Source organism: Podarcis cretensis (assembly GCF_951804945.1).
Source record: "Podarcis cretensis genome assembly, chromosome: 17".
Taxonomy (NCBI): domain Eukaryota; kingdom Metazoa; phylum Chordata; class Lepidosauria; order Squamata; family Lacertidae; genus Podarcis; species Podarcis cretensis.
The window spans coordinates 36,206,238-36,233,381 of record NC_137187.1 but is presented as its reverse complement, the minus strand read 5'-3'; the positions used below and the strand labels follow the sequence as shown (position 1 = coordinate 36,233,381).

At 50.2% G+C, this 27,144-nt stretch overlaps 2 protein-coding genes across 2 annotated transcripts; one reads left to right on the top strand and one right to left on the bottom strand.

Moving 5' to 3' along the window:
- Positions 1–348: 348 nt before the first annotated feature.
- KEAP1 (kelch like ECH associated protein 1) lies at positions 349–20,617 on the top strand. The gene is made up of 6 exons (XM_079960066.1): positions 349–480; positions 8,631–9,285; positions 13,959–14,644; positions 17,154–17,359; positions 18,551–18,727; positions 19,461–20,617. The coding sequence occupies exons 2-6, from the start codon at positions 8,743–8,745 to the stop codon at positions 19,622–19,624; spliced, it is 1,776 nt and encodes a 591-aa protein (XP_079816192.1). The 5' UTR covers positions 349–480; positions 8,631–8,742; the 3' UTR covers positions 19,625–20,617.
- On the bottom strand, positions 20,606–27,144 carry SPC24 (SPC24 component of NDC80 kinetochore complex). Its single transcript, XM_079960154.1, has 5 exons — positions 26,914–27,144; positions 23,922–24,066; positions 22,198–22,290; positions 20,932–21,008; positions 20,606–20,847 (listed from the first exon to the last, which is right to left on the bottom strand). The coding sequence occupies exons 1-5, from the start codon at positions 27,134–27,136 to the stop codon at positions 20,741–20,743; spliced, it is 645 nt and encodes a 214-aa protein (XP_079816280.1). The 5' UTR covers positions 27,137–27,144; the 3' UTR covers positions 20,606–20,740.

Genomic DNA, 27,144 nt, shown 5'->3' with positions numbered 1-27,144 from the left:
TCATAGCTGTCAATGTTTCCCTTTCTTTAATTCCCTTATTCCGAATAGGATTCCTCGCAAGAAAGGGGGAAAGTTGGCAGCTATGGAGCAGCTGCTGTGTGGCCCCCCCCCTCCCAGTGTCCCCTCCCTCCCTCCTCTGCCCAGGCCCGATTCTCCGCCCTCCCTGCGCGCCCTCCCCGCGCCTCCCTCGGCCAATCCAGGCGCGCCCGGGCTCCGGCTGCGCGGCTCTGGCCGGAGGGGGACTCTTATTGTGAAGCGGGGCGGCCGCTTCCCTCTCTTGCTTAGTCATGCTGACTTACAGCCCGGCGCTCCTCCTCCGCCTCCTCCTCCCTCCGCTCCGCGCTCCTGCCTTCCTTCCCGCGGCGGCGGCAGTGGCGGCAGTGGCGGCGGCGTGCGCAATGGAGGGCGAGCGGAGCGCCCGCGCGGGCGGCGGAGGACGGCGAGGGAGGCGGCGGCGGCGAGGAGGGCAGCCGCGGGCGGGTGAGTGGTCGCCGCGCTCCCCGCGCCGCTTTCTGCACATGCACAGAGGGCGGCCTGTTGCTTCCGACTCTTCTTCCTCGTCCCCAAGCTGCGTGGGCCGCCAGGCGGTGCTGGGCTCAGGCCCGAGCTGCGGGCTGCCCAGAGCTGTGTCCTGGCGGGGGGAGCCGTGCCCGGGCTGGGGAGGCCTTCCGCCTGCTCTCCGCTCAGGAAGGCCCCGATCCTTAACTTCCACCAACAAGAGGCTTCCTCCTGATCAGCTGAAAGTGAGCGGCGAGCCTGGGGGGGGGGGCGCATATGGGGTGGGGGCTCTCAGGCCCCCGAGGAGGAAAGCGCCGGGCGGGAGGGGGCTCTGCCTTTGTGGTTTTGCTTTAGCTCTTTGCACCTGGGGGGAAGGTGCATCCCGGCCAGAGTTTTGTGCCTTTGTTATGGGGCAGGTAGGCGAGCTGGAGAGGGTGGCTGGCTATGGGGAGGCGCCTCTTTGGACCGTGGGGTTGTAAGAGGAGGGGCGGGGAAGGGAGAAAGTTAAGGTCGGGCACAACTGGCTGCGGAAGCGATTTCAAGCGGGCCATCTGGAATGGCAGTATTTTAAGGGTGTCCCGTGTGATGGGTGTGGCCCGGGATCCCTGGTGATGTCATCAAGAGAGCTGGCTTGGGGTGCAGGATCCTGGAGGTGGCATCCAGGGCACACGCGCCTCAGGTTGTAAGGGGTCAGCTCCAGGTGTTGTCGACAGACTGCATCTCCCCAGACAGCATGGCCAGCAGGGAGGAGGGGCATTGGCTCCCCTTGTGTGTCTCAGAAATTAATTGGGGAAATCTGGGCACTCGAGCCTAAGTTTTTCCTCTCGAGTAGGCTTGTGGCATGTGGGAGAAACTGCTGAATGTGTACATAGAACTGGGCTGCAGTGCCCTGGCAGAAGGATGGGGGTAGGCCTTTGCCAACCACAATGGAGCCAGCACACAACTCCCTCTCTTACTCTCCTGCACCTACATGCGGTGCCCCCCCCCCAAAAAAAACACTTGCTGCCCACTGAGCAGTGGCGTAGCGTGGGTTATCAGCACCCGGGGCAAGGCAAGTAATTTGCGCCCCCTAACCCATGGATTTCCCTAACCCCCAGATGTTGCGCCCGGTGCGGCCGGCCCCCCCTGCACCCCCCATGCTACGCCACTGCCACTGAGGCTTGAAAGGAAAAAGTGGTCAATGGATTTTATAAGAATTTTTTGTAAACTAAGTACAGTGGTACCTCTGATTGCGAACAGGATCCGTCCCGGAGGCCCGTTCGCAACATTAAAAGCCCGCAACCTGAAGCGCCGTATCTGCACAGGTGCATGGCGCAATTTGGCCTTATGCGCATGCGCGATCGGCGAAACCCGGAAGTAACCCTTTCCAGTACTTCCGGGTCAACACAGGACGCAACCTGAAAAAAACGTATCATGAAGCAAACATAACATGAGGTATGACTGTACAGTGGAACCTTGGGTTACAGACGCTTCAGGTTACAGACTCTGCTAACCCAGAAATAGTACCTTGGGTTAAGAACTTTGCTTCAGGATGAGAACAGAAGTCGTGCTGCGGCGGCAGCTGGAGGCCCCATTAGCTAAAGTTGTGCTTCAGGTTAAGAACAGTTTCAGGTTAAGAACAGACCTCCAGAACGAATTAAGTTCTTAATCCGAGGTACCACCGTACCTGCCTTTTACTTGACTTAAATCACTTATAGGCTGTTTCCCCACACATCATCATCATCATCATCATGCTCATTATTATTTTATTTATACCCCACCCAAAAATACAATAAAACATCAAACATTAAAAACTTCCCTAAACAGGGCTGCCTTCGGATGTCTTCTAAAGTTGGACAGTTGCTTATTTCCTTGACATCTCTTGGGAGGGCGTTCCACAGGGCAGGTTCCCTGTAACTTCACTTCTCACAGTGAGGGAACTGCCAGAATGCCCTCGGAGCTGGACTTCAGTGAACGACTGGGGTGGAGACGCTCCTCCAGGTATACTGGGCCGAGGCCATTTAGGGCTTTAAAGGTCAGCACCAACACTTTGAATTGTGCTCGGAAACGTACTGGGAGCCAAAATATGGTTTCAGCGCCCCCTCCCAGTTACCAGTCTAGCTGCCGCATTCTGGATTAGTTGCAGTTTCCGAGTCAGCTTCAAAGGTAGCCCCACGTAGAGTGCACTGCAGTTGTCCAAGCGGGAGATAACTAGAGCATGCACCACTCTGGCGAGACAGTCTGTGGGCAGGTAGGGTCTCAGCCTGCATACCAGATGGAGCTGGTAGACAGCTACCCTGGACACAGAATTGACCTGTGCCTCCAAGGACAGTTGTGAGTCCAAAATGACTCCCAGGCTGCGCACCTGGTCCTTCAGGGGCACAGTTACCCCATTCAGGGCCAGGGAGTCTTCCATACCTTCCCACTCCCTGTCCCCCCAAAACAGTACTTCTGTCTTGTGAGGATTCAATCTCAATCAGTCGCTATCCGTCCTCCAACCGCCTCCAGACACTCACACAGGACCTTCACCGCCTTCACTGGTTCTGATTTGAAAGAGATGTAGAGCTGGGTATCATCCACATACTGATTAACACCCAGCCCAAACCCCCTGATGATCTCTCCCAGCGGCTTCATATAGATGTTAAAAGGCATGGGAGAGAGGACAGAACCCTGAGGCACCCCACAAGTGAGAGCCTAGGGGTCTGAACACTAATCCCCCAACACCACTTTCTGAACACGGCCTAGGAGGAAGGAGCGGAACCATTGTATAACAGAGCCCCCAGCTCCCAGCCCCTCTAACTGGTCCAGAAGGATGTCATGGTCGATGGTATCAAAGGCCACTGAGAGGTCCTGCAGAACTAGGAAACAGCTTTCACCTCAAAGAGACTTGCAAAAGCTAAAGAGGAAAGAAACCTCCAGATGCTGACAAACTGCAACTTAACACCATCATCCTTGTCTCCTCATTGGTCGTGCTGCCTGGGGCTGATGGGTGATGAGTCCAAAAACATCTGGAGGGCCACACATGTTGCCCACCACTGACAGTAAAATCCTAAAGAATTGAACAAGCAAGACCCCATTGGGAGATACTGGTATCCACGGTCTTCCAAGTTGCCCAGCTTAGTTCCTGACTTTTAAGGCCTCTGTGATAAGATCTTTCATTCCTTCCTAATAGCAGCAAAAGACCTGAAACCTTGGGTCTCTCACTTGCTTATAGGCAAAGCCCTCCATACTGTTGCATTTGTGAAATATCGAGGGCACTGTTGTTTTACTGAATAAGCAAGAGAAACCACTCCTTTCGCAGAGCAAAGAACACCTGTCACACTTGCATTTTCTTCTTTCATTAAGGTAATACGTTAGAACCTCGAAGGAGAAACAAACATAAAAAGGTGGTCTTAACTCATAGCCTTACTGTATTCAAACTGGCCCTGAGTAAGTAAGGCTTTAGTTGCTTAATTACTGAATCAAAGTTTGAAGCTGTGATGTGTCTTCGTGAATAAGCCTGCAAAAGTTAGTACCCCTCTGACATTACTTTTACTAGAATCAAAACCCATCAGAATGAGAGTAAGGCTGGGAGAACATTTGAGTCCCTACTTCTACATAGCTGCTGCTCTTCCTTGCCCAGTGTGATTTCTGTACCTCTGATGCTGAGAGTCCTTGATAGTCTGCAGTTTCTTAGAGCTCACCAAGCACATTTGATGGGCTGAAAAGATGCAAGAGATGTGCCCGCAGGTAGTTTTCTGGCAGAGCTTTCCCGAGGGGTGAATGGACTTTCGTCACCTGGCCGAGAGAGTGTACCTCTGACACCTTCAGAGGTTTGCAGTAACAACTTTAAGGACAATGTTGCTTAGTTTCAGACAGACTTGGATGCCAAGCCCCATGGAGATGTCTAGAGCACTGTGTTCATCTATACTTGATCAGTTTAGATTGACAGCATTGACCCTTGGTCATCATGGCTTCATAAAACTAGCCGCAGGCGGTTGGCTGGGAGTGGTTGATGCTTCACTAGAGAGAAAGGAGGCGTTGGTGTGCCCCCTTCTTAAGCAGACCCCCCTTGACCCAGAAGGGTTAAAACAACTATCACCCAATTACCCCCCCCCCTTTTGAGCAAGGTGGTTGAGAAAGTGATGGCAGTTCAGCTTCAGGAGAAAGCGAATTACTTGAATCTACTCTAGACTGGATTCAGATGACTTGGAAACTTCAGTCGGTCCAAAATGCAGCAGTCTGGTTATTGGTGGGGGTTCCATTTAGATCGCATATGTGCTTCAGGTTGAGCACGTTCGAGTTGCATGTTACTTCCAGGTTTCGCTCAAAATGACGTCACGTGCATGCACGGAAGTGGCAAAACGCGACCCGCACATGTGCAGACGTGCCGTCACTTGTTATGTTCGCTTCAGGATGCGAACGGGGCTCCGGAAAACATCCCGTTCGCATCCCGAGGTACCACTGTAAATCCTGTTTTTAAAAACTTGCATAGGTTGACAATTTGCTTCTGGACCCAATCCACGGTGCTTGTGTTGGTGTTTAATGCCTTAAACAGTCCAGGATCTTCCCTGCAGACCCTCTTGGATCTTAAGGTCAGCAGAGGATTTTGACCAATACCCATTATTTGTTGTTTCTAATGTTTCATTTTTGGTAGTTCCTCTGCCTTCAGAAGTTTGCAGTTGCTGCTGGCTCAGGAGAGGACCTCCTATTATTATTATCATCATCATCATCATCATCATCATCATCATTTATACAGTGGTACCTCAGGATACAAACACCTTGGGCTTACAAACACTTCTGGTTACAGACTCCGCTAACCCGGAAGTAGTACCTCAGGCTAAGAACTTTACCTCAGGATGAGAACCAAAATCGCACACTGGCAGCACGGCAGCAGCGGAAGGCCCCATTAGCTAAAGTTAAGACCATTAGCTCAGGTTAAGAACGTTTTCAGGTTAAGTACATAACCAGAGGTACCACTGTATACCTGCAGATCTCAGGGCAGCTCACAACACAAAATCACAATATAAAAAACACAAAATACATAACAAAAATAAAAGCAAGAACAGCCCAGTAACCCCATTCTGTGTGACTTCCCCGAGATTCTGGAATTCCCCACAGAGGTGTGTGGTAGCTCCACTACAGCTTCCAGAGGATACGGAAGTTCACATCTCTTCATTCTGCCTTTTGAAGGGTATATTTTTAGGACCTAAATGTTTTGGGAGCCAACGTGCTCATCCAGGTGGATTTTTACATTTTAAAGGAAATGTCCAACTTTCCAGGGGGTGGATGTCTTTTTGGCTCATGCAGCTCGGGATCAGACTCCTCTGCACGCCACGGCCACTGCCAGCCTGAGCTGGGGAAAGAGGCTTGCAGGCATGGTGGCAGCCCCGTGCGCCTCTTTCCCTGGCTCAGGCTGGCAGCAGCTTGGGCCATCTTCTTTTTCCCTCTTCCGGTTATGGCAACTCTACTGAAATGTTGATTGCTGGCGTTCCTCTCAAAACCAGGTGTTTATTTTTGGAAATTTTAAAATTTGGATTTTGGAGTCACACGAACTTTAGATTTCTCAGCAGCCTTTGAATTTTTTCACAGCTTTCATTTTGCATTGAATGTAGCAAGAGCTTAGTCAGGAGCCAGGAGTTCTCCTGCCCCACTTGTGGAGGAAATCCTCCCACAGTTCCCAGTACGGTTTGGGATTTTGGTGGTGTCTTCTGGTCCTGGACTTCTTGCCTTGTTATTCTCCAACATACTTTCTGCCAGGTTTTCTGGCACTTAGTAAGATCCTTTTGCACGTTCCCGCCCCACCCTTTTGACTTGTTTCTGTTTTTCATGCCCTCTTCTGAGGCATTCTGTATCCCTTGCTTCAAGTGACTCTGTAGTGGATGGAGCAGGAAGCAGAAGATAAGGTTGTGACTCCATCTTGCCCTTCGTAGGCCCTTTCCTTTCAAGAAGGGCAGCACAGAGATTGAGTGATTTGCGGGCACCAATTGAGTGATTTGCAAAATGCCCCAAGTGGCCAACCCTTTGTTTGCTTAAGTTGGGACAGAGAGTGCTTCTGATCCTCTCAGCCTGGGTGATGTTGGTCTCGTGGTCTTTGCCTTCCCAGCTTAAGAGGGGCTTCTTGATAACCTGGAGAAGGGCGGCCCAACTTTTTGTACCACGTGGGCCACAAGAGTACTTTGACAGGGAACCCAAAGGCTGCACGCTGCCTTGTTGCAGAGGGGTAGGTGAGAAGCGAGGCCAAAATTTGACGCCCGCTCTTGCCCTGCCAGTTAAGCAGGGTGCCAGGCTTTGGGAAGGCAGTGTGAGGGCAGGGGAGAGGGGGGTGGTCAGATGTTGCTGAGGGCCGTCAAAAAAGGAATTGAGGGCCACATGTTGAACCACCCTGACCTGGAGTGAGGTGTGGGTGGCTGAGAGAATGATTTCCTGCCAGTGAATCGGCCTTGCGTCTGGAGAAAACACACATTGACCCCTTCCTTCTGAACTGCCTCTTTACCCACCCACATTCATTTCTTGGTGAGAACAGCAACTCTTGGCTCTTCCCTCCTGGGAGGTGAGACAGGGCAAAGGCTAGTAAACATACAGCTGAGGGGCATTATGGAGACACTATATCAAGGGCATGGGGGCCAGCAGGAAGCTTTTGCTTGTTCTCTGGGGTTCATCCACACTTTCCCGTGATTTCTAGACACAGGCCCACGACGGTTTTTTGTTTTTTTAGTCCCACTGCTTTCCCCAGAAAACCCATGGTTTTACTGCTGAATTGGAACAAACATCAGTCCGCAGAAAACCCAATTGACGTTTGTTCCATTCATTGGCGAACAGCAGGTTTTCCTAGGGGAAGTGGCAAGACAAAAGAGGATGCATGCCTAATGGAAGTGTGGACGATCCTCTGGTTTTGCTTGAGGGAACTCGCAGAGGGAGAAAATACTGCTTCCCCCACAGATATGAAGAATTGGTTGCCAGCCACAAATGGAGCATATCGCCATTTGGTGCATATCTATTTTGCACACAGTACTGTCTCTGCTAAGGAAGCAGGGAGGGGGTTGCACACGGTTTGCACAATTTCCTCCTCCAGTGAGCTGCTTTTCTCTTGTAGGAAATCCGTCCCTTCTGAGGTGTTTCAGCACCGATGCCAAGCCCTCCCCTTCTATTATGCCCCTAATCACATGGGGCAATGGAGTATGTGGGCTCCTTCCTACAGAGGTTGCAGAACTCGTGGGGAGAAAATCCCCACAAATAACCAGGCCTGGGCAATGAGAGGGGGGCTTGTTTCTTTCAAAGCGGGATATGGCACAGAAAGCTGGCTTCCTGTTATCTCACTCCTCTAACTTGGGTGAGCCATTTGGGGCCAGATCCAGCAGCACCCGCTTGCCATTGGGCTTGCCCTGCTGGTGACGTCATCTAGGGGGAGCAGCAGGACTGCAAGTTGCCCGCCCTGTTTATTTCCCACAGGGGAAATGAATGAATCAGTCATTTTTTGGGGGGGGGGAGAAGAGGTGGATGGATGCCTCTCAATTTCTTAACTCCTGACAGCACCTGTAGCATTCGTGCGCGCTCTGCACCTCTCCAACACGTCCTCCAATTCCGTCAGGACCCGGCAGGAAGAGAGACAGGCACGTGAAAGCTTTTTCAAAACATAGAACAGAACAGTAGTTTGCTGCCACCACCTCCCTGTTTCCAGGACAGTCCCAAAAAGTAACCCAAGGAGGAAGATTACTCTTCAGTCTTTACTGGACTTTAGTGACACAGGCAGAAATTCAACAGGCTCTGGTAGGCGACTAAGTGGAGTAGGCACTAGTTCAGTGTTTCCCAACCTTGTGCCTCCAGCTGTTTTTGGACTACAATTCCCATCATCCCTTGCCACTGGTCTTGCTAGTCAGGGATGATGGGAGTTGTAGTTCAAAAACAGCTGGAGGCACAAGGTTGGGAAACACTACACTAGTTCAGCTTCCCCAGCAGAAAGACACAAAAGACAAAAGGCAGGAAGAATCATTTTTCCACATTTATTAAAAAGAAAGGTTATGCAGAACATAAAACTTGGCACATCTCTTACAAATCCCAAACAGAAATTAAAAACTGAGGGAGAAGTGGATGGAAACCTGAAGGGGGAGATGTTTCCCGTGATTCAACACCTCGCCTAACCAGACCTCTCGGCTTCTCTGTCCTTTGTGCAGGTGCAGAGATCTGGCTGCTTGCAGGGACCCTGTAGACAGCTGCCTGGCCGCTTGTGCCACCACTGCTTCTTCCTCTGTTCCTTCGTGCGATGAGTGTGCGGCTGCAACTGTGATGTACTCCCCAGAGTGCAAGGCGGAGGTGACTCCCTCGCACAATGGCAACCACACCTTCAGCTACACGCTGGAGGACCACACCAAGCAAGCCTTCAGCATCATGAATCAGCTGCGCTTGAGCCAGCAGCTCTGCGACGTCACCTTGCGGGTCAAGTACAAGAACATGCCCCCAGCCGACTTCCAGGCCCACAAGGTCGTGCTGGCCTCCTCCAGCCCCGTCTTCAAGGCCATGTTCACCATGGGACTACGGGAGCAGGGCATGGAGATTGTGCCCATCGAGGGCGTCCACCCCAAAGTGATGGAGAGGCTCATTGAGTTTGCCTACACGGCCTCCATCTCAGTGGGCGAGAAGTGTGTCCTGCATGTCATGAACGGGGCCGTCATGTACCAGATCGACAGCGTGGTCAAAGCCTGTTGCACCTTCCTGGCCCAGCAGCTGGACCCCAGCAATGCCATTGGCATCGCCAACTTCGCTGAGCAAATTGGCTGTACCGAGCTGCACCAGCGGGCGCGGGAGTACATCTACATGAATTTTGGGGAGGTGAGTGCCCATGCAAAGGTGGGGGGGGCATGGGGTGGAATGCTCTGGGTGTGGGAGAATGTCTGGTCACACAAGATAACTGCTGCTGCTCCTGCTCCAGGAGGAATATGAATTGGGCTGCCTTTCGTCATGTACAGTGATACCTTGGGTTACATACGCTTCAGGTTACATACTGTCAGAGCTGCCCAAGGTCCCAGCTCACAGAGGACCAACGCCAGGTCGTGGTTATATACAAAAGTCTTTATTGAAGTTCAGTTTCCATTCCAAAGCCATAGCGCGCAGCTCTACGTCTTAAACCCTAGACCTCCGAAGTTCCGTCTGAATCTCCTCCCCCCTGGCACCAGTTTAAGATTCTCGCCCTGCTCCACCTCTTCCTCTGCTCTCTTCTCCTCTGGGTCCTCCTGTCCGCTGGGGCATTCCCCTTTCTGGACTCTTCTGACGCTGAGTCCCCTGACTCCTCCCCCTGTCTCCGGCGGGCTTTAGGACCCGGCTCCCAATCCTCGTTCTCTGCTGCCCCGCACGCCTGTACTTTTGAACTTGGCTCTCGCGCCAACCCAGTGACCTTCCTCCTGACCGTTGCACTGCTTCTGTCACTGCTTCCCTCTTCCGGGATGCTAGCCGGACCTGACCTCCCCTCTGTTGCCTGACTCTCCGATGGAGGCGTGGTCAGCCCTGACTCCTCTTCTCTCCCTGCTGGGGGAGACGCTACCCCCGATACCTGGGACTCTTCCCCCCCACTATGCTCAGGTGGGGAAGCTGGTCCTGATCTCCAACTGCTGCTCTGGGAATCCCCGCTGGTCCCTTGCTTCTGGAGTGTCCCCCTTGGGACCCCCCTTGCCCTGGCCACCGGCGCCCCCTTCTGTGAATCTTCCGATTCGCTGGAGAGGCTCATGGAATCTCTCGGGCCACTGTCATCTTCTCCTACGCTGCCCTCAGATTCTTCCCCTTCGCTCTCCATCTCCCCTCTTCCCTGTGCTTCTGCTCCTGAGCCCCTGACACATACGCTTCAGTTTACAGACACCACTAACCCAGAAATAGTACCTCGGGTTAAGAACCTTGCTTCAGGATGAGAACAGAAATCATGCTCCGGCAGTGCGGCGGCAGCAGGAGGCCCCGTTAGCTAAAGTGGTGCTTCAGTTTAAGAACAGTCTCAGGTTAAGAACGTACCTCCGGAACGAATTAAGTACTTAACCCAAGGTACCACTGTAGTCTGCTACTCGTCTTCATGGAGGAACACTCCCCACCTCCTTGAAATTCGCCAAGCAGTGCCTCCACGCTGTCATATTCCAGCTCTACAGCCGCTAGGGAGTCTCCTTCTCAGACTCCTTAAACTCGTGAGAAGCTAAATTCTGTCACCACCCCTGCATTCTGCCCGTGTTCCAAACTTGGTGTGGAAATGTGGGGCTGCACATGTTCTTGTTTGTAACAACAGGGTCTCATAACTGAGAGGCCAAAGCCTGGCTCAAGAGAAAAGGGAAGTAAGGAGAAATAGTTATGTAGGTTGAGAGCACTTTGTGGCGGCAGGAACAAGCTTATCCCTCCCCAAAACCTGGGGTGTGCAGGCAAGCCATTTCTTAAAAGACTTTCTAACGCCATTGCTTCTGAACCTGGTGCCATTGTGTCATGCAAGTGCTGTTTAAAGGTAAAGGTAAAGGTACCCCTGCCCGTACGGGCCAGTCTTGACAGACTCTGGGGTTGTGCGCCCATCTCACTTAAGAGGCCAGGGGCCAGCGCTGTCCGGAGACACTTCCGGGTCACGTGGCCAGCGTGACATCGCTGCTCTGGCGAGCCAGAGCTGCACACGGAAACGCCGTTTACCTTCCCGCTGGTAAGCGGTCCCTATTTATCTACTTGCACCCGGAGGTGCTTTTGAACTGCTAGGTTGGCAGGCGCTGGGACTGAGCAGCGGGAGCGCACCCCGCCGCAGGGATTCGAACCGCCGACCTTTCGATCGGCAAGCCCTAGGCGCTGAGGCTTTAACCCACAGCGCCACCTGCGTCCCGTTACTGTTTACATAGCCTTTATTCTTAACCAGATATGTAGATCCTCCCCCGGTTCTAAAATTTGTCATATTTTGCAAGAAGGTGTTGGCTCCTACGGGAAGTTCTATGAACACTGACGCTCTACAGGGATTTGCCTAAAGCTGCAATGATTAAAAAGTTTATAGAGGGGAAAGGAACATCGGCAGTTGCCTTGTACTGATTCCAACCATTCATTTATTTCTCAGCATTGTCTGCATGGACTGGCCGCAGTTCTCCAGGGTTTCAGACAGGATCTTCTCCTGTCTCTCCCCATAGATTCCAGGGACCTTCTGGGTGCAAAGCAGCCCAGTGCTTCTTTCCCTAGGAGCACAGTCAAGCTCCACTCTCAGCAGGGGTCCCCCAACACGCTGGCTCCTCCTGGCCTTTGCATGTTGGGCACAAAGGTCTTGTGGCTGCTTCCTTTTGCCTTCCAGTGAATGCATTTCGAAGCCTCTGCAGGATCTGGAAGCCTGCCTGCCTTATCAGGATTCCCCATTGTGCCAAGACTTCTGCACATATTCAGCAGAAAGTACTTAGAGGTCCCATTTGCACTCAAGACACAAAGGTTTGAGAGGAGCGCCTGCCCCTCTGCATAAGTCTTAACTTAACAAGTTCAGGCAAATGCCTCAGGAGAGCTCATGAGGGTAAGAATTTGGTAGGTTCTCTTTGAGTAAGAAATAAATGTTAAATATTTAAGAACATTTAAATAACATAAGGGAAGCGGGTGGCGCTGTGGGTTAAACCACTGAGCCTAGGACTTGCCGATCAGAAGGTCGGCGGTTCAAATCCCCGCGACGGGGTGAGCTCCCGTTGCTCAGTCCCTGCTCCTGCCAACCTAGCAGTTTGAAAGCACGTCAAAGTACAAGTAGATACCACTCCGGCGGGAAGGTAAACGGCGTTTCCGTGCGCTGCTCTGGTTCGTCAGAAGTGGCTTAGTAATGCTGGCCACATGACTCGGAAGCGGTACGCCGGCTCCCTCAGCCAATAAAGCGAGATGAGTGCCACAACCTCAGAGTCGGCCATGGCTGGACCTAATGGTCAGGGGTCCCTTTACCTTTACCTTAAAGAACATAAAGACTGTACAGAAACATTTCTGTACTACTGGTCTCGTAGATGTGATGAAGACGGAACACCTCTGTGCTTGGGATAACCCAAAAGTGTGTTGTTAAATAAGTGACAGCATTTATGCTACTATTTCTAGCATATGCATTTCCACTATGAGGCCTGAGTTGATAGAAACCACCCTCCAACAGCCCAACTTGTAACCCTTCTAACAGACGCAAGGACTGGGGAGTTAAAATCTTTGTTGCTGACTTAAGCTGCCACCCAGGAAATGTGGGTCCTTGGTTTCTTATGTCTGGGATCAAATATAAGAAACTTTCCATCTCCCTCACACCTGAAAGGTGAAAGAAGTACTTGATTAAAATCCAAATAAAAGAAGAGCTGTGTCAGAGATGGGCTGGTTTCTCAGATGTAAACAATCCGAGAAAATATGCCAAAAGGCTCTGTACATTTTTCTGATTCTGCTTATGGTCCTCCTGGTCCCTGGTTTTGGAAGCTGAATTCCCACCAAATTTAAAAAGTTGGGAGAGTACTACTCCTTGCAGGCTGAATCTAATTTACTCCTCAGCATTCATCTGATGTGCTTGGGAGCAGCTACCCTACCCCATAGGCGATGCTGGCAAATGCTGGGCCCATTGCCATCGTGGTGACTCAGCTCAAGCAATGATACAGCAAAGATGGGAACAGCTTCACCATTGCCTTCCAAGAGTTATCTCAGGCAGATGGCCCAGCAGAGTGGTCAGTAATGGTAGAATCTGCTCCTTCACTTCCTAGGAATGCTCTTGCATTCCTTTTAGCAACTCCAGTATCAAGAGGCCTTGGAACAAAGGCTAGTTCCATAAAACCACCGCCAGCAGCCAAGGAGCTTTGTAACATACCATATTTTTTGCTCCATCATATGTACCTGACCATAAGACACACCTAGTTTTTAGAGGAGGAAAACAAGAAAATAAATATTCTGAACGAAACAGTGGATGTTTGATTTTTGTGGTTCGTGCTGTGGCCACAGACATGCTGTGTAATCTGGTGGTGAATTTGGGGTGACCCAATGCAAAAATCCTGACGATCCATGTGCTTTGTAACCATGTTTTTGCGCCACTGTGGCCCCACGAAACAGCGGATGTGTAATTTTTTTGGTGCAGGCTGTAGCCATGGACATGCTATGTGATCTGATGGTGAATTTGGCTCCAGGAACCATGCATTCGCTCCATAAGAAGCACAGGTATTTCCTCTTACTTTCTAGGAGGAAAAAAGTGTGTCTTATGGAGCAAAAAATACGGTAATCTCTCATGCAGCCCCTCGCACATCTGAGAGCCTCAGAAATCTCATGCCCCACCCCCCACCCCAGAACTCTTTTATTTGGCTGGGGGGTGGGGTGGAGAGGAGAGAGAGAAGGGTGCTCTAAACTTGGTCTTCTCCTGCACCACTCATTGTGGTCTCACCGTAGCACCAGAAGGCACTTTGCTCCCCCTTGCAGAGCGGTCAAGGAAAGTGTTGTGTGTTGAAGGGCTCTAGCGTATCTGCTAAACGTCTCCTGCAGAGTTTTGCTGTCATGTCCTTTGTCTCTCTCTGCCCCCCACCCCACTGCAGGTTTCCAAGCAGGATGAATTCTTCAACCTCTCGCATTGCCAGCTGGTGACGCTGATCAGCAGGGACGAGCTGAACGTGCGCTGCGAGTCGGAAGTCTTCCACGCCTGCATCAACTGGGTGAAGTACGACTGCGAGAATAGGCGGCTCTACGTTCAGGCGCTGCTCAAGGCTGTGCGCTGCCATTCGCTCACCCCTCACTTCCTCCAGATGCAGCTGCAGAAGTGCGAGATCCTCAAGTCGGACTCGCGCTGCAAGGACTACCTGGCCAAGATCTTTCAGGACCTCACCCTGCACAAGCCCACCAAGGATGTGTCTTGCCGGGCGCCCAAAGTGGGGCAGCTCATCTACACGGCGGGCGGCTACTACCACCGGTCTCTCAGTTACCTGGAGGCCTACAACCCTTGCGATGGCTCCTGGATTCGACTGGCTGACCTGGAGGTGCCCCGCAGCGGCCTGGCCAGCTGCGTGGTGAGCGGACTCTTCTACGCGGTGGGCGGGAGGAACAACTCCCACGACGGCAACATGGACTCGAGCGCCATTGACTGCTATAACCCCATGACGAACCAGTGGTCTCCTTGCACTCCTATGAGCGTGGCACGTAACCGGATTGGCGTGGGGGTGATTGATGGCATGATCTACGCGGTGGGCGGCTCTTTCGGGAGCAACCATCACAACAGCGTAGAGAGGTAAGGGCTGGGTGCACAACAGGACCCTGCAAGGGAACCGTATTTTTCGCTCTATAAGACGCACTTTTCCCCTCCTAAAAAGTAAGCGGGTGGGTGTGTGCGTCTTATGGAGTGAATGCAGGCTCCATGGCTTCAGCGAAAGCAACGCGAAGCCTCCGGAGCGCAGCGGGAGCGCTCCCGCTGCGCTCCGGAGGCTTCGAGCGGCTATCCCTGAAGCCAGGAGACCAAGAGGGATCGGTTCGCACCGATCCCTCTTGCTCTCCTGGCTTCGCTTTGCTGGAGAGGCGGTGCACAGCTTTCCCTCTCTGCGCAGCGCCCCTTCAGCAAAGCGGGAGGAGAAATGGAAGGGGTTCCGCTTCTCCTGCCGCTTCGCTGAAGGGGCGCTGCGCAGAGAGGGAGAGAATATTTTTCTTGTCCTCCTCCTCTAAGATTAGGTGCGTCTTATGGTTGGATGCGTCTTACAGAGCGAAAAATACGGTACTTTGCTCCAGAGCTGCAAATCCAAGGCTGCAGAGGAACAATCACAGCTGGGCTGTGTGTGTGTGTGTGTGTGTGTGTGTGTTCCTGCTTCTTCCTTTGTCGCTGTGGCTTTACCTTTGGTGCTTTTTAAATTGGGCACCTTCTCCCCCCGGCACTTTTGGAAAGGGACAGATATGCTTGGGAGGGATGGGGAGGAGCTGAAACGGAGAGAAGATTGCAGGAATGGGAAGGCAGTCAGTTCAGACCCCTAGCAAGAGTGATCTGCCCCTCCTTGGGCAGCCTGGTGGGGAAAGGGAAGGTGATGTCGAAAAGAAAGGACCCACCTTTCGTACAGGCCCTGCTTACGCCTGGTTTTGGCCCCACCCATCACTGGCATGTGGCTCCCTACAGATTATCCTTTAAGGAAATATAGCCATGGGCGCAGCCGGAGGAGGGTAGCTTTCCCCCCTAGATCAAGTAAAACAATAGAAATGCTTAACTGACCTATCACGCTGGTTCTGCCCCCCAACCAAGTTCTGCCTCCCACTAACAAAAATCCTGGCTACGCCTATGAATATGACCCAGACAGGAAAGGGGGCTGAGTCTAGGGAGGGATGGGGAGCTCTGTGGCCCTTCTTACGTTGCTGGACTCCCAACTCCCAGCCAGCAGTAGCCAGTGGTCATGGATGAGGGTGATTGTAGTCCATCAATGTCTGGACGTACGAAGGTCCCCCATGCCTAGTCTGGGGCATCTGTCCATCTGGCATGACCCTGTGGGACTCTCCCCTGCACAGGTACTGGGCAGGTGGCAAGGGCCTGTGGTTTCTCAGGAGGCTGCTGTCTGTGCCAGCAGCATGCACAACTCAAAGCTGATGGCAATTTGATGACCTCATTGCAAAGGCAACAGGGTTGCCTGGGTGCTCTTTTTCTCCCAGGTGCCTGCAAGTGAAGAAAAGACAACAGGAAGGTTATTGGGGGGGGCAGGAAGTGGCTTGGCTTCAGAATTGCTGATAACTGAAAGAACCACAAAGGAAGCCCTGGCACTCTGCCCTGACCCCTGGAAAGAAAGTACCTGCAAACCTGCTTCCCTCGATCTGAGGCATCCGGGAACCAGCATGAGATACCCAAGAGTGAAGAAATAGCGGCCATTTTGATTGTCCTATTTCAGACAGCGTGGAGGTCAGAGGACAGTAAACAGGCTGCAGGTGGTTCCCCTCTGAGTCAGGAGCAAAATTCACTTGTTTCCTGTCGCTCTTTCTACACCATGCCTCACCCAGGTTGGTCACATGGCCAATGATCCTTGCTTTTTCAAAAAAAGGAAAATACAGAGAAAATGCGCTCTAAAACCCAAGTTTTGAGCATGGTTGCCAGATACACAGCCAGCCTTGGCTATGACTTTTAAAGTAGGACCTTGCAACTTTCCAGAGGGAGGGGTGGCGGTGTGTGGAGTGCAGGTTTCTAGAGACTAAGGCTGTTCAGACACCCCTGAAAAAGGAGGTGGTGTCAGCAGAGAGGCCTCTGGTGAATTCTCCAGGAACAGAAATTTGCCTTTCAGTTATTTCCTTGCTCCTTTGAAACCAGGAGGGTTTCAATCTTCTCTTCACATGGAAGCCAGATATCTAGTTCTGACTTAACAATCTTCCCTTGAGTTTTGGGGAGACCTTTGGGCTACACAGGGGCTCTGCTCATCTGCTGTTGTTTGACTATGACGTTTTGGAGGAGGCCCTAGGAACAAGAGGGTGGTGGCAGCTGCTTATTTGAAGCTGAACAGGTGTGAAATGCAGCCTTTCCTGGCCAGCAGCTAGTTTTATGGAGTGATGGCTTTGTGGAAGTGCTGGGGGGCCAGGGCCTCGTGCCCCAACATGGACTGCAAGCATGTCCTGTCTTTTGCAGCTGCCCCTCCCTCCCGCAAGCACCTCTGGATACAGGAGCCAAGATTTGGTGCCCCCCCTCCCTGCAGTTGCTTATCTCTGTGCTAGCCTGAGCCCCTTGCTCATGCGCACACATTGTCGACATGCCCTGAGGCATCTCCTCCCCTCTCTTCCTCCAGGTACGAGCCAGAGCGGGACGAGTGGCAGTTAGTGGCGCCCATGCTCACCCGTCGCATTGGTGTCGGGGTGGCTGTGCTGAACCGTCTCTTGTACGCGGTGGGGGGCTTCGATGGCAATTGCCGCCACAGTTCAGTGGAGTGCTATTACCCTGAGCGGGACACGTGGGAGATGATTGCCCCAATGAATACCATCCGGAGTGGAGCAGGTAAGTGGGGCGATGGGAAGGAATTGGGTTCCTGTATCCCAGAACCTTCGCCAAGGCTGTCTTTTCTCTGCTGGTTGCGCCAAGATTGGAGGTGCGCTCCCTTTGCTCTCATCTGGCCATGGGTGCTGCCTGGGTCGAGGGATCAGATTTGGTTTTACTCTCTGAATTTCCAACTGCTCTTGTGGGCATCCTAGATTGACAATGGTGTTAGTAGTAGTGGTGGTATTATTATTATTATATTACTAGTATTATTATTATTATTATTAATAGGCCATCCATTTAACTGAGTTGTCCCAGCCACTCAGGGCAGCTCCCAACAAAATATTAAAAACAAAATCAAACATCAAAAACTTCCCTCTTCAGGGCTGCCTTCAGATGTCTTTGAAAAGTTGTTTAGTTCTTTATCTCCTTGACATCTGATGGAAGGGAGTTCCACAGGGAGGGTGCCATTACGGAGAAGGCCCTGTGTCTAATTCCTTGTAGCCTTGCTTATCGCAGCGAGAGGATCGCCAGAAGACCCTTGCTGGACCTGTTTCTGACCTGAGCGACGGGGGTGGAGACACTCCATCCAGTATACAGGGCTGAGGCCATTTAGGGCTTTCAAGGTCAGGACCAACACTCTGAATTGTGTGCTCGGAAATGTACTGGGAGCCAATGTAGGTCCTTTAGGTTATATGGTCCTGGCAGCAGCTCCCAGTGATAACCTAAATCTCGGGTGGAGAAACCTGTGGCCTGCCAGATGATGCCAGACTCCAGCTCCCATAGATTCCAGCCAGCACGGTGAATGGTTGAGGACAATGGACCTTGTAGTCTGAAAACATCTGGTGCCCCACCCCAGGCTAGAGGCTGAAGTGCAGCTGCAGCGCAGATGAGTCAGTCGCATGGCACTCACAGGCCCATTTGTTTTGCTGATGGGCCGGCCCTCCTGGTGCATAGGCCTGTGCAATAGTAATGCAGCCGTCTCCTACTGGCGATAAGTCAGCGAGGTCTTAGTCTCCTTATTGCTGATTGCCATGCAAAAATCGGTGGTACTCTGGGAAACAGTGCCTTATGCTTCGCTAGGTAAGCCAAAAGACTTCACACGTACTGCTTGAAACGAGACACTGCGTAAATATCTGTGGGGCCTCTGAATACAATGGGATGAGTCGGGGTCAGGCTAGTCTGTCTTAACACGGCTGCTTCCTCCCACAGGGGTTTGTGCTCTCAATAACTGCATTTATGCCATGGGGGGCTTTGATGGCACACTACAACTCAACAGCGTGGAGCGTTACGATGTGGAGGCAGGCACCTGGTCCTTTGCGGCACCCATGAGCCACCGCCGGAGTGCGCTAGGGGTCACTGTGCACCAGGGCAAGATCTACGTCTTGGGTAAGCTTGGCCGGGGTAGCTCTCTGCTGGGAGGGAGGTGGCAAAAGGACAAAAGGCTGCAGAAGACAGGGTTAGCATAGCTCCCCCCCCCCCCATTAGCATATCTATATTTTTAAAAGAGAATATGATCATATGTATGGTGGATAAAGACACTGGGAGGAATTCAGTGTGGGGCTAAACAGATTGCTCCATCAGCTTTCCCTATGAAATCATATCCCCTATGCTGTTCCCAGGGTTCTCCCAAGCCAATATGGGGGTGTCGCAGCTATTGTGCTAAAACAAGTCTACTGGCACTGTGGTCTAAACTACTGAGCCTCTTGGGCTTGCCGATCGGAAGGTTAGCAGCTCAAATCCCCACAACGGGGTGAGCTCCCGTTGCTCTGTCCCAGCTTCTGCCAACCCAGCAATTTGAAAGCATGCCAGTGCAAGCAGATAGATAGGTACCACTGCGGTGGGAAGGTAAACGGTGTTTCCGTGCGCTCTGGCTTCCATCAGTGTCCCATTGTGCCAGAAGTGGTTTAGTCATGCTGGTGACATGACCCGAAAAGCTGTCTGTGGACAAACGCCAGCTCCCTCGGCCTGAAAGCAAGATGAGCACCACAATCCCATAGTCACATTTGACTTAACCATCATGGGGCCTTTAACTTTTTTACCTATGCACAGGCACAGATTAATTGGACATGGTCGCTTGATTTTCTTGTGTGTGTTAATTGCTGGCTCTCTCCCCATGCAGGTGGCTATGATGGTCACACCTTCCTGGATAGTGTTGAATGTTATGATCCCACCACCGATACTTGGACCGAGGTGACCCACATGACATCAGGCCGGAGTGGGGTGGGGGTGGCCGTCACCATGGAGCCATGCCGCAAACAGGGCGATGAGAACTGCCATTGCTAAGAGAGTGCAGAGTTTCCTTTCAAATGGGGGAAAGAAAACAAATGGGAGAAGATTCAGTATTAAGACAAGCCTAGTGCTAAGTTCTGTTCTGCCAGGACCAAGGAAAAGTGCCAAGGATGAGCAAAACTTCAAAACTGAATTTGAACTACCTATGAGGGGCAGTGACTCTGAAGAACTGTCCCTGCTCTGAGCTTATATCTGGTGATTTACGATTGACCCTGCCTCATTCTAGTACAGTGGTACCTCTGGTTGCGAACGGGATCCATTCTGGAGGCCCGTTCGCAACATGAAAAGCCTGCAACCTGAAGTGCCGTATCTGCGCAGGTGTGCGGTGCAATTTGGCGCTTGTGTGCAAGCGGCGAAACCCAGAAGTAACCCTTTCCGGTACTTCCAGGTCACCCCAGGACACAACCTGAAAAAACGTATCATGAAGCAAATGAAACATGAGGTATGACTGTATTAGGAATCGTCTAAAAAAGGAACCTGCCTATGAGAATTGCAGAAGAGAGCTTGATGTTCACAGTGCCCTTCTTTCCAGATGTCTGGCAAGTGATGGTCTGGCAAGGAATAGTCTAATTATTGGGGGTGGGGGTCTCCTTTGCATGGAACGCTTGGGAATACCTTGTAAATAGAGCATTCCTGCCTATTTGAAATGTTTATTGAACAGACAGTTTGACATCAAATTCAAGTCTGGATTTTTCTAAAGTTCCCTCTCTGCCTATTCAAACTGGTAAATTTTGACAGAATGCTGCAAAAGGAAGAAAACTGGGCAGACTGTTTGCTCTTGTGTGGCTGATAGAACAGGACCCTAAAAAGACTTCAGGTGGGCCCTGGCTGCTTTTGAATTATTGCCACCCCATGAGGAGTGCGTGGCCAGGGTGCTTCCTGCATCAATTGGTTTTGTTTTTGTTTTTACCATCAAATTTACTGGCTTGAAATGAACTGGTTTTTAAATTACACTTCTCACACAAATAAAGCAACTTTTTGTGATTAGTACGAAAGTTTATTTCTTCTTGCGCTCTATTTACAGCTCTGAAAAACGTTACAACAGGGAAAGAAACACTGATCGCCTATAATATAGGTAAAACCACTGTACATTCACGTCAAGGGTCATCTTCACCAGTCTGTGCTCACAAGGTTCCACAGGTAGTCGCAGATGAAGCTGCGGGAGTGTTGGCTGCTGTCAAGATTGATAGGCTGAGCAATGTCTGGCCCATAATGAACTGAAGGCAAAAAGGGTTAAGGAAAAAAACATTATGTCTCCCCTCCCTGCAAGGAACCCCTATTTGCCTGCAGCGGAAGGATACTTCCTTTGACTATTGCTGGCTCACAGGAGTAGTCCCAGTCGATGCGGCAGATCTGGTAATAAAGGTGCACAATATACCTGTAAGACAAAATTGAACGTATGAAGCTTCCCAGATCAGATCATTGCCTACTCTGGCACCTGTGGCTGAGATCCATTATACAGTGGTGCCTCGCAAGACGAAAAGAATCCATTCCGCGAGTCTCTTCGTCTAGCGGTTTTTTCGTCTTGCGAAGCAAGCCCATTGACGGCTTAGCGGATTAGCGGATAAGCAGATAAGCGGCTTAGAAAAGGGGGGGGGGGGAACCCGCAGGAACTCGCAAGACATTTTCATCTTGCGAAGCAAGCCCATAGGAAATTCGTTTTGCGAAGCACCTCCAAAACGGAAAACCCTTTCGTCTAGCGGGTTTTCCGTCTTGCGAGGCATTCGTCTTGCGGGGCACCACTGTATATACTACAGCCCCCTGAACATAAAAATCCTATCTGTGTGATCTCAATACTACTTATGCACGATACTACTGTTGAAAGCACTTCATAAGCCTAAGCTGGTTGTCATCCTTAGAGCACTGTAAGGTAAGTCACTAATTACTCCTCAGTTGCCAGTAGTGGAGGGGGCAGAGGCCAAGATACAATGTGGGCTGTAATGCCTAATAAAGGTTGGCAAAGTAAATAAGTACAATGTGAGGACTTCTTGATTCATGGCTCAGTCCCTTGGCTACTCAAGGGTGGGTAGGGGGAAATATCCCAATTGCACCCACTGGCCATTAAAAAGTGGATAGTTTTATCAGAGCTCATTACCCAAAATCCTCAGGGAGAAGTAACAAAACTGGGTTCCAGTTTACTTGGAACTCTTAAACCAGTTCAGTGTCACGGGACACGGAAGAAGCCACAAAGGGACTAAGAGAATAGACACAGGCTTATGCCTCATTCCCAGTCCAATAAACCATGGTTGCATTAGACTAGAGATCAAAATGTCTGAATTGAGCCACTATCTATAGCTGGACCTGGGATATGATGCTCGGCCAACACTTCTGTACAGACCACTCACAATCACTCCATCTCAGGATATAAGCAGGAATCTTCTTGTACTTAAAAATGTTCTTGAAACTGCAGCCAGCAGCATTCTGCCTCTAACTCAGTGGGAAAAGAAGCAGAGGTTGGCTTGGGCAACTTTTAAGAAACATTTAATAAAGGGTAAGTGATACAATAATCTACCTTTTCCCTAACCAATTCACAAGAATAAAAGGAGCAGAGGGAGGTCTCTACTTACATAGCCGATTTGGACACAATGGCATCATTATCTGCATTCTTCTCTTTCTGCTTGATTTCTTCTTTCAAAGCCTCCAGTTCTTTTCTTAAATCGGTATGATGTGAGTTAAGGGAAAAAAAACTAGAATGCATTCCCCAAACCCAACAGGGGCTATTGATTTCAGCAAGGGCAAATTACTCTGAAATAGTTATTTGTCCTCTGAAGAAGGGCAACGAGGTGCCATGAAACTTTCTGATCTACTTGACTGCCTGTACAAAAGAGCAGACTAGAAATATAACACAATACAATGAAGCAAAAGGGTCTTCACATGGTGGACAGCTGAGCTGGATAAGCCTCTCTCCCTCTGTCGCAACTTATAAGAGGGAAAAATTAGGAATACAGTGGACACTCGGGTTGCAAACATGATCCGTGCAGGATGCACATTCGCAACCCACAGCGGCGCTGCTGCACATGCGCAGATTGAGATTTAGTGCTTCTACACGTGCACGACTGCCAAAACCTGGAAGTAACCCATTCCGGTACTTCTGGGTTTCGGTGGTCCGTAACCCGAAGAAACACAACCTGAAGCGCCTGTAACCCGAGGTATGACTGTACCGGGGATTGGGAACCTACGGTTCTTCAGATATTGTTGGACTACAACACCCATCATCCCTAACCATTGGTTGTGCTGGATGATGGGAGTTAGAGTCCAGTAACATATGAAACACCTCACGTTTCCCAATCCAAGGCTGAGGTGCCTTCAGCAAAGTGTCTCTTGACTTGCTTTTGTTCATCCCAAAATATATAAGCATGTACAGAGGAAAGGGAAAGCTGAGGGTAGTTAAGATGCACACTCGACTTTAAGAAATCTGATTTCAAAAAGCGAGACTCCTGAGTAAATAAGAGTTGCTTCATCAAGCCCAATGGTGTCTACTTTGAGAAGCAGCGTCTCCCTGAGATCTCATGGGGAAGTCTTCCTAAGCCCCAGTATTGAAGGTCCTTTTTGTGAGGCTACCAGGGATTGAGACTTTCTATATTCAAAGTAGGTACTCTACAAGTGTCCCTTCCCATAAGAAGGGTTGGGGGAAAGGTAAAGTGAAGTCCTGCCCTCGTCAAAACAACAGCTGTTACCCCTGCTTGGTGAAATCAACAATTCCGGGAGAGACACAGTGAATAACTCACCAGAAATTAGCAAGGACAAGGAAATCAGCCCTGAGCGCTCAACTGGAAGGGCAGATCGTGAAGCTGAGGCTCCAGTACTTTGGCCACCTCATAAGAAGAGAAGACTCCCTGGAAAAGACCCTGATGTTGGGAAAGATGGAGGGCACAAGGAGAAGGGGACGAAGGAGGACGAGATGGTTGGACAGTGTTCTCAAAGCTACCAGCATGAGTTTGACCAAACTGCAGGAGGCAGTGGAAGACAGAAGTGACTGGCGTGCTCTGGTTCATGGGGTCACGAAGAGTCGGACACGACAACAAACAAACAACACAAACAACAAACAATAACACAACTGAAAATACAGCTGTATACCAGTCCAGACAAATCAAGTTAAATCCATTCAGCTGGCTAAACACGAGTAGCCATGCCCTGCCTTGCTAAACCAGAGTGACACCTTCAAACAGAAAAGTTACCAAACCTTGGCTGATCTGTAGAATGCTATAAAAGGGGAGAAATGTTTGAGGGATTGACCCCCCCAACCAGGGGATGTTTTGATTTGGCACCAGATGCAGATGGGGAAGGATATTTGGTGTTGGTCCTCAATTCGGCAGCCTTCTCATTTGCCTGGAGCAATTCGTCTTCAATTTTCTGCAGCTTTTGGAGGTTTGCATTCAGCTGCTGTTCCCTGTTGCAAAGTTTCTGGGCCACTTTCTCCTCTGCAGTCATGAGATCTGTCATAAGGAAAGGATAGGATACCAACATTATGAAAGCGCCCACTTCAGTTCTCCTGATGGTATTTAGGTAGCAGTACAAATCAACCCTCTTCCAGAAGACTTTTGGGATCATCTGTTCTTTTATGATAGCTGCTTTTAACAGATTTCTACTATCAGGAATGTACTACTTTTGCAGATACTTGATTTTGTATTGCGTGTGAGAGAGACAGACAGACAGACAGACAGACATATAATTGCACATATATTTGCTATCTTTGGGAATTTTAACAAAATGCAGTCTATAAATGTTTATCAGCAAACAAACATTATTACTACTAATGACAAGCACCTCTCCTTCAAATCCAGTACTCCTTCACTTTGGGTTTACAGTTGAGAGACTTGCACTGCTTCTGCAAAGCCCCACTGGAATCAAACGCAGCCCCACTGAGAATCCATGAACATGAGGATATTTTTTTTAAGAAGACCCTCCAACTCTACGATTCTATGATTTAACAAAAAGATCAGTTGGTGATATTTGGAAATAACTACGCTGTGGGTTAAACCACAGAGCCTAGGACTTGCCGATCAGAAGGTCGCGGTTCGAATCCCCGCGACGGGGTGAGCTCCCATTGCTCAGTCCTAGCTCCTGCCAACCTAGCAATTAAAAAGCACGTCAAAGTGCAAGTAGATAAATAGGTACCGCTCCAGCGGGAAGGTAAACAGCATTTCCGTGCACTGCTCTGGTTCGCCAGAAGCGGCTTAGTCATGCTGGCCACATGACCCGGAAGCTGTACACCGTCTCCCTTGGCCAATAAAGCGAGATGAGCGCTGCAACCCCAGAGTCGGCCATGACTGGTCAGGGGTCCCTTTACTATTCTTGAATGTTTCCAAGTTGTGGGAAGCGAGTTACCAGCTAAAATATTGTGGCCATCAGTGGAACTGTTTGTTCATTAGATGCTTTGCAAAAGGATGCGGAGAATCCATCAGGGCCAGAGATTTTCCCACCTTCAAGTTTGCCCATTCCAGCGGAGCCTTTCCATGCGGCTAAGTGAGGCTAATAGGGGAGTAATTATCCTCCAAAAAAACCACAAAAAAAACCAGGGCCGGGGGAGGGGGCCTGCTCCACCTGCAGATCATCCAATTCCTGCTGCCCGTCTTGAAGGAATGCAGGGGGCGGGGGGCACTGGGTGCAATCCATTGTGCGTTTTGGCAACTCTCCAAAGCTGTTGCCATGAGCAGAGGGCACCTGTTTTTAAGATGAAATTTGGACTTAATTAACAGGCATGCTCTGAACTAGGAGGGATAAAGTATTCTGCTAATTGAATCAGCCACTGAGTGCCAAGGTTTCGACCTGAAGAAGGGCTGTCATTGTGAATGGATCTGTATGTTTGGGGAGGTGAGCCTGCATTATTTTCTCTTGATATAGTATGCATTTGCTGTTTTGTTCGGCAAATCTCCCCTGAAAGACTGACTGTTTGAAATATGCAAGCGGGATTGAAAGAATATTGTTATTGTTATGGTTTAATCATAAAACTGACTGTGTGAAATTTTTACAACGATTCTGGCAATGGTCTTCAATGGAATAATATAAAAAAGGGAAACCAAAAGTGAGTTGCTGAGGACTTTGGATTACAACAGGAAAATAAAGAATTCACAGAGAACTGCAATGCACTAACCCACTTGCTAAACTAAATCAGACTGCTAAAAAAATAAATGAAGGATCAACATCGGGAACGCTTTATTTGGACTAATTAAGAAATGCAGTATGAGATTAGAACATCACCCCCCGAACTTCAGAGCATGGCAAGTCACCCAAAAGATATATAATCCAACCATGGAGTTACTTATGCAGGCAATGATCAGACTAACACCTGATAGTTAAGCTTCACTAGTGGACTAGGAACATGTGGTGCTATAATGTTCATCCAGCCCCAAGCAAATTCAGGGACCCTGGTCTATACAGGGTTTCGATACATGAGGGCTGGTATTCAGCTAAGTTTTGCTAAGGGTAGACCCACTGAAATTAATGGGCCTAACTTAGTCATGTTCATTAATTTCAAAGGGTGTACTGTAGAGTACAGTAGTACCTCAGGTTACATATGCTTCAGGTTACAGACTCTGCTAACCCAAAAATAGTGCTTCAGGTTAAGCACTTTGCTTTAGGATGAGAACAGAAATCATGCTCCAGCAGCGTGGCAACAGCAGGAGGCCCCATTAGCTAAAGTGGTGCTTCAGGTTAAGAACAGTTTCAGGTTAAGTAAGGAGCTCTGGAACAAATTAAGTACTTAACCTGAGGTACCACTATAAAACTTATCTGAATAACACCCTATCTGTTATATACAACTTACCGTATTTTTCACCCTATAGGATGTACCAGCCCATAGGACGCACCTAGTTTTTTTTGGGGGGGGGGAATTTGATCCCCCCCCCAGCCACGGCTTCAGTGCGCCCCGCGCACCAGGCTGCTTGCTATCCACAGCCTAGGGAGCCCTGCAGGCACTCCCGTGGGCTCCCCAGGCTTGCTGATAGCTTCCTGAAGCCTGGAGAGCGAGAGGGATCGGTGCGCACCGACCCCTCTTGCTCTCCAAGCTTCAGTGAAAGCCTGCATTCGCCCCACAGGACGCACACAGATTTCCCCTTCATTTTTGGAGGGGAAAAAGTGCGTCCTATAGGGCGAAAAATACGGTAGATACTGGTGTTCCAGGCCCCGATGTGCATAAGCATAAAATCACATAAATGGGGAGCACCCTCTAAAAAGCCTCTTAAATGGTCGCCACCTGTAACAAAATTAAGAGATACATAATATCACACCCAGTAACATACTCAATCATAACTGCTGCCATGCAGTTCGAGGGAAAGGTGTACCTTTCAGTAGCTGGGCTGTGCTCTTTTGAGTATCCCAGAGCTTGTTGAGCATCTGCTCCTCTTTCACTAGAGTCTCCTTCAGCATTTCTGCCCCATTGGCTCTTGTCATCATTTCAAGCAGCTGCTTGGTCCTTCTGTCTAGATGTTGTAACTCTTCACTGAGGGCAGCCATCGCACCTATTAATATGCCAAGCCAAAGGGGCAGGGGGAAGAGGGTCAGCATTTGGGGGA